Source organism: Bidens hawaiensis, unplaced genomic scaffold (genome assembly GCF_021521415.1).
Source record: "Bidens hawaiensis isolate Kalapana, Puna unplaced genomic scaffold, B.hawaiensis_p1.1 tig00016035_1, whole genome shotgun sequence".
Taxonomy (NCBI): Eukaryota; Viridiplantae; Streptophyta; class Magnoliopsida; order Asterales; family Asteraceae; genus Bidens; species Bidens hawaiensis.
In genome coordinates, this window is record NW_027492451.1 from 282,830 (window position 1) to 290,099 (window position 7,270).

Here is a 7,270-nt window from a genome sequence, read left to right on the forward strand (position 1 = left end):
ATATACTACGTCAGCAGAACGCTAGCGGATGCTGAAACCCGGTACTCGACGCTTGAAAAACTTGTGCTGGCGCTAGTTTATGTGGCACGGAGGTTAAAGAGGTACTTCCAAGGTCACCCAATACAAGTTTTAACAGACTACAAGCTAAAAAACGTGTTGGCTAAACCTGAATTATCTGGGACATTAGCCAAATGGGCAATGGAACTAGGTGAACACTCCATTGAGTACAAACCTAGACCCGCGATCAAAGGCCAGGTCTTGGCGGACTTTGTCACAAAGGTACCCACAGGCAAAGTCTAGGAATGCCTGTTTGAACAACAACCCCCGATCCCCTCCGATGAAAGCCAACAATGGACTCTGTTTACGGATAGAGCATCAAGTGGGGAGGGATCAGGCGGGGGTCTGAAATTGATTAACCCAGACGGCCAAGAGTTCACCTATGCCATCAAGTTAAACTTCAAAAGTACAAACAATGAAGTTGAGTGCGAAGCCAGGCGGGGGTCTGAAATTGATTAACCCAGATGGCCAAGAGTTCACCTATGCCATCAAGTTGAACTTCAAAAGTACAAACAATGAAGTTGAGTGTGAAGCATTCTTGGCCTGACTACGGATTGCGAAGAAGCTTGGTGTGAAATTTTTAGAGGCTCGGGTCGATTCTATGCTTATTGCAGGATAGGTCTCAGGGACTTATGAAGCAAAAATTGATGTCATGGCCTCATATCTGTCCCAAGCTAAAGACCTTATGCAACAATTCATTTCGTATAAAGTAGTGCACATCAAAAGAAGTGAGAATCGACCCGCGGATGCCTTGAGCAAACTGGCGTCCACCAGCTTCGAACACATGAGCAGAGACGTTAGAATCGAGGTTCTGGACGCTCCGTCTGTTCCTCAATGCCAAGTTCTGGTCATCCAGACCGGAGCAACGTCCTGGATGGAACCAATCAGGGCTTACTTGTCCTCCGGCATCCTCCCGAAATATAAGGCAGAGGCTCGAAAGATCCTCCATAAGGAATTGTGGTATCAAATGCATGATGAGGTTCTGTTCAGAAAGTCATTCCTTGGCCCACTGCTCAGATGTGTAGACGTGGAAGAATCTAACTATGTAATACGAGAAATCCACGAAGGCATTTGCAGCATACACGCGGGCCCAAGGATGGTCGTAGCAAAGATAATGAACGCCAGGTACTACTGGCCGGGAATGGACGGGGATGAAGTCAAGGAAATCTGGAAGTGCAACGCCTGTCAGAGGCATGCACCCCAAACCTTGAGACCGCAAAATTACTTGGTGCCAGTAACCTCCGCGTGGCCCTTCCAGAAGTGGGCCATTGATATCATGGGACCATTTCCGGAGGTGCCTGGGCGGGGTCAAGTTATTGCTCGTAGCAATTGACTACTTCACCAAATGGTTCGAAGCCAAACCACTTGCTCACATCTCGGCAGCAAACGTCAAAAAATTCCTTTGGGAATACATAATCTGTCATTTTGGCCTTCCCCAGACGATAGTAAGTGATAACAGTACCCAATTCGCTGACAAACACCTGCAAGAGTGGTTATCGAAGCTCCACATTAACTAAGTGTTCACGTCGGTAGCTCATCCACAAGCCAACGGGCAGGTAGAGCCAGCAAACAGGAGCATCAAAGATGGCATAAAAGCACGGTCGGGAACCAAACGAACGGGATGGGTGGATGAATTGCCTCATGTCCTATGGGCACATTGAACCAGCAAGAAAACCAGTAACTCGGAGACCCCGTTCAGTTTGACTTACGGGACGGAAGCAATGATTCCGGCCGAAGTCGGTGTCCCATCCGCACGTATGCTTTTGGTTGCCGACAATGAAAAAGAGCTCCGACTAAACGTAGACCTCTTAGAAGAAAGAAGAGAGTTGGCTGCTATACGCGAAAGCAAGTACAAGAGCCAACTCCAAAAATATTATGATCCGTGGGTGAAAGTATGCGAATTCCACAAGGGGGACTATGTCTTCCAGAACAATGAGGCATCAAATGTCGAATTGCCGGGAAAGTTAGCCTCCACATGGGAAGGTCCCTATGAAGTAGACGAAAATCTGGGAAAGGGTGCTTACAAGTTAAAAAAGTTAGATGGTACTCCCATTCCCAGAACCTGGAACGTCGCACAATTATGAAGATTTTATATTTAATTTATGTAATTTTCTTCTAGGCCTGCATGCCTCTTTATTGGCCTGCATGCCTAGTATTTTGGTCTGTGCACCAGATTGAGTTACTTTGAAATAATGATAGTTGACGCACGATTATCTAGTAGAATTTGTTAGAATTTTAATTCCTGTACGGATAGGCCTGCGTGCCAATACTTATCCTAATCCTATATTCCGGATACATGACGGATTTAGCTCACACACATTTATATTGTAACCATACAAGACAAAATGTAAAATCCAAAGTCATATATACAACCGAAAAAGGGATTACAGGAATAGCAAAAAAATGTGTATATACAAAAACTATTCTTCACGAATAAAGTTTCGGAGTTGTTGAACACCATCCGCTGCTTCAGCAAAACCCTGGATAGCGTCCTTAATGGGAAAATGCAGTTGATCAAACGCGTCCATTCGCGCGTCATACTTCCCATCCACATCCACTCCGTGAAGGTCAAAATCTTCAACGGAGCGGCCTTCCCGAGCAAAGGCTATCCCTTCCAGGAAACCCGCCTTGCGACCCGAGTCACTAGACGCACATAGAAGTTCAGCAAGGCAGTCTCCTAGTTCATCTCCTCTATGAATACGGGAGATAACCTACGAAAACAATTCAAGAATCAGCAAAACGAATTCACAAGTCATGATAAAGATGGAGGAACCCATACCTTGGGAATACTTTCCCTCATCAACCGAGCATAGTCAAAGGAAGCTCCCTCAGCACTTAGCTTCAGAGCGCCCTGCTCACCAATATACCTGGTGTTTTCCTGGATCAGGTACTCAATCAATCGATCCCTTTCAGCAGCGGCAGCTCGAAGAGTACTGATAGTTTCTTCCTGAGCTGCAAGACGAGCTTCAACATCATGCTTGGCTTCCCCTACCTTAGCAAGCTCAGCCTCACGGGCACGGGTCAGAGCACGTGTGGTCTCAAGCGCAACATTTTGTCGCCGACCCGCCTATTCCCAATCTTTAGCAGCAACGGCCTGACGCTGCTTTTCCTGCTCTAGAGTCTGTTTAGAATCTCTCAGTTTCCATCGTTGGGTGTTAGCCTCGATTCGATATTTTTCTTTCTCATCACAGAGCTCGTCGAGGAGGTTATCCTGCAACCCCCAGTTCTCACCCATGAATTTCCAGTTCCGATACATCTCTTGGGTCCTGGAGACCAAGTTGGCCAGGTGGTATAGATACGAATTCCCAAGAGATATCCGAGGCCGGTTGCGCTGATACTCGCATTCCGCAGGAGGCACGCCCTCATGAAGGAAATCGAAACACATTTCCCCGTTAGAGAATAGCGAGGAAGGAGTTAGATTCCATTCAGGGACGTGCCGGGAAACTCTGCCTTGTAAAGTACAGCCCCGCTCCCCCCCTCTCTGATCGGTGAGAAGGCGGAAGAGGCACCGCCATCCGCTCAGAAGGATCTTCGGTTTCATAAACAAGAGGCGGCGAAGGTGGTGATTCCGGCACTAACTTCCCGACGCCAGAAGTCGACCCTTCCTTGGATTTCCCTTTATCAGCAACAAATTACCTGCCGGGATCACTCTTAGGAGGAGGAGAATCCAAGAGGATAACTGGGGCTGCACAAAAATAAACCAAGTAACCAGCTACAACAATGAATGCACAAGATCTCCGATAAAGTACCTGGAATATTCTGCGTGCGAACCGCAACGAAGTCGCGGAGACGAGTTCTCTTCGCAGCTGGAGGGGATGGAGGAGGAGATGGATCCATACCTTGTCTCCCACCAACAACCACTAGAGGAGCGTTGCTAGAAGAAGTTTCCTTCCTCTTCCGGCCAAAGGCTGCAGAAAGATCACGCATTAACAATGATCAAAAAGGTGAAAAGTGCAGAACACATTACCTGTCGCGAACAAGCCCTCAGAAACCACGGGTTCCTGGCAGATGTGTTGAGGAAACAAGAAACTGTCCTTGGTCTTGTCAAGGATAGGAAGGTCCTTCTTGTCACGAGTGGCAATGTGCATAATCCCAGTCATACTCGTAATAAGAACAAACAGCAGAAGACCTTCAGCTGCGCGACAAATAAAAGTTAGGAACAACGATTAACCTGGGAAATACTTTCATATATACTTACATCCATCTGGTTTCCGGAAGAAGGGCACATCGTCCAGATAGGGCCACAACCGGCTCATCCCGGGCCTCACCAAAGCAGACTCAGGAATAGGGGCGCATGGGGGTAGCAGTATGGGTTAACTGCTGATACCACCAATGCCTTTCGGGACGATCAACATAAGGAAGCGCAACCATCGGTTGTTCGGGCGATCGCTAGTACATAGCTAGAGGGATCACATCTTCCCGAATCCAAAATAATTTCTTGGCTCAATTCGGATCCAGGGGAGGCGCATTCGAAGCAATCGCCTTCCGATCAGTAGGCAAGCAAGTATACCATCCGCCCCTATTATGCAGATGATAAAACACAGCAAACTTATCAACTGTAGGCACGATGCCATGTGCCCGACAGCAGAATTCAAAATGGCGCATGCGCACCATGGCCGATGCATGAAGCTGGGAGAGATGCACCATACTCCCGGTTATCAATTTACCCAGATATCGGGTTACCGGAAATCGGAGATTTTCGGAACTGAAAAATTCGGCATACACTGCCATTTTTCCTGCCGGAGGTCGGTTCGCCGTCGCACCAGAGGCAGGGAATTCCAGCTCCCATTCTGGAGCAATGCCATAGGCATTAATGATGGCCTGAAACTCCTTCAGATCCTAGTCGATAGCAACACGGTCGACAGTCTGACTATTGGACTTTGAAGACATCATGTATTCGGCCAAATATTGATTACAACAAGCTATGATTGCTAAAAATCAGGAAAAGAAATTTCCAAGATTGAGAAGATGATTACTTCAAATTCGCCGGCGAAGTTCAGATTGGTTCATCAGAGTTCAAATACAAGATAACAAAGAAGAAGAAGGATCGACAAGTATATATAGTGGCGGCATTTAATGCGTAAAATATTGCAACAAAACTGTTTGCCAATCAGATTGTGACACGTCAGGCGGAAAACCAAAAGTCAAAAATTTAAAATCCCAAGGTACGGTGCGAGCCAGCTGTCAGACTTTTCTACGCAGGACAGCCCTGTCACATCTGTCAAACCTCAAATATAATCGGTGACCTACTGGTTCTACAGTGACTGGACAAACTAGATGCTTTGGCTGACACATCAGACATTATTGGAACACAAGTTACAAAAAAGAACAAGAAAAAGAGACGTCACAAAGACAGGCGGAAAGGTTACAAACAATTAGGATCATCCATGGCCAGGATATCCTTCCTGATTAATACAAACTACAAGTGCAGCAAATTCAACACAATAAGTGAAAAAGATAGCTTTATTTTATTCACATGCAAGGTTACATTACAAGAAAAGACAGTACATTGATATATCTAATTATCTATGCTATTGTCCTATTCGTCACGAGGGACCTCCTTGCCTTCAGCTTCCGCAATCAGTTGGTTCACATGAAGGCGCAGCTCACCTACAGCGGTAGGCTCGCGACGGTTCACTTTTATGTACTTTAGGATGTATATGGAAAGATTATCAAAGGCATTCATCCGCGCGTCATATTTCTTCTAGCAATCCTGGCCTTGAAGCTCAAAATCCGTAAGCGGACGCCCATCACAAGCCATGGTATATCCTTTTTGGAATCCAGCTTGGCGACCCACCCGCGATGAGCTGACCAACAGGTCAGTAAGGCAATCCCCAAGCTCAGGACCTTCCTTGATGAGCCTGAAAATCTGGAACAAAATGAAAGTTAGTATGATAGTCCATAGACACAGAAGTTGAAAATATTTACCTTGGGATGCCAAACTTGAGGAGCCATTTCCTCTCGTCCGAGGCGTTGGTGAAGGCCTCCTCCAGATCTTCCTTCTCTTTAGAACAGAAGCAAGGTGTTCATCCTTCTCCTTCACCTCAGACACAAGCCTCCAGACTTCCTCATCCCGGGCAGCGTTGAACGTGACCTGAGCGGTTATCCGCTCATACAAACGCTGATTCTCCTCCTGCACAGCCAGGAGGGCAGCTTCCCTCTTCTTAGCCTCCGCCTGGGCAACGTCCCTTACTGCTTCAGCTTCGACCATGCGCTGGACAGCGCACTCGAGGTCGGTCTGGCCCACCACCCAACCCTTAAATACCTCACGGCTAGTCGACAACACATTAGCCAGGTGATAGCTAAGTGCCTGTGCCAAGCTGGCCTAAGTTTGGGAGTGTATCCTGTAACACTCAGAGGGCGGGAGGCAATGTTCAAAGAATTCTTGGCACGCAAGCGGATCAGTAAAAAGCGCATCCGGGCCAAGATTCCATGAAGGACGAAAAAAGGAATCCCCCTGATCCTGAGATAGAGGATTAGCGGATTCCCCCTTTTCACCCATGGAAACCGGAGGGGCCTCAGTTGCATCTTTAGGAGGCACCTCCTCAGTTCCCACCACTACCTCGGGTAGCGGCAGATCAACGTCCCCGGCAGACACATCCTCGCCAACCCCCGCCTGCAAAACCTCCGGAGGCGGGGAAGGCGGACGAACAACAGTGACGGCTGCCAATGCAGACAAAGTTAGCGATATTGACAAGAGTAAAATGAATAGTTTCAGATACCTGCGGGCTGCCGAGTAGTCGTTCTCGCTCGGACCCGGTCCTGGAGCCGGGTGAGCTTGATCTTCTTAAGGGGTGGTCCCTCACCTCCAACTTTGGAAGCCTCCCCACTGGCGGGATCATGTGCCTCCCCACTAGCGGGATCATCAGCACCCCTAGATGCCTCCCCACCAACAGGATCATCGGCAGTCTTAGAAGTCTCCCTATCAGCGAAAACATCAACATCCTCAGTAGCCTCCCCACCAGCGAGTTCATCGGCATCAGAATCCTTACTTAGGCCGGATATACCAGTGATATCCGCCCTCTTCCTACGGCAGATCGTATCTGTAATAGCACGCAACACGCCAGCATGATAACTCTCTGGAGTACCGGACGGGGAACCCTCACTAGTTGAATCTTCACTGGAAGATTCATCACTAGAAGAGAGGACTATCGTCCCGACCGGATGCATAACGGTAAGAGGTTTAGGGTTCAGAATGTACACACCTTGAGCC

The 7,270-nt window shown here is 47.9% G+C and overlaps 1 protein-coding gene across 1 annotated transcript; it reads left to right on the plus strand.

The window, feature by feature from the left end:
- Positions 1 to 709: 709 nt before the first annotated feature.
- LOC143550375 (uncharacterized) lies at positions 710 to 1,390 on the plus strand. The gene has a single exon (XM_077041034.1). The coding sequence runs from the start codon at positions 710 to 712 to the stop codon at positions 1,388 to 1,390; it is 681 nt and encodes a 226-aa protein (XP_076897149.1).
- The last annotated feature ends 5,880 nt before the right edge of the window (positions 1,391 to 7,270 follow it).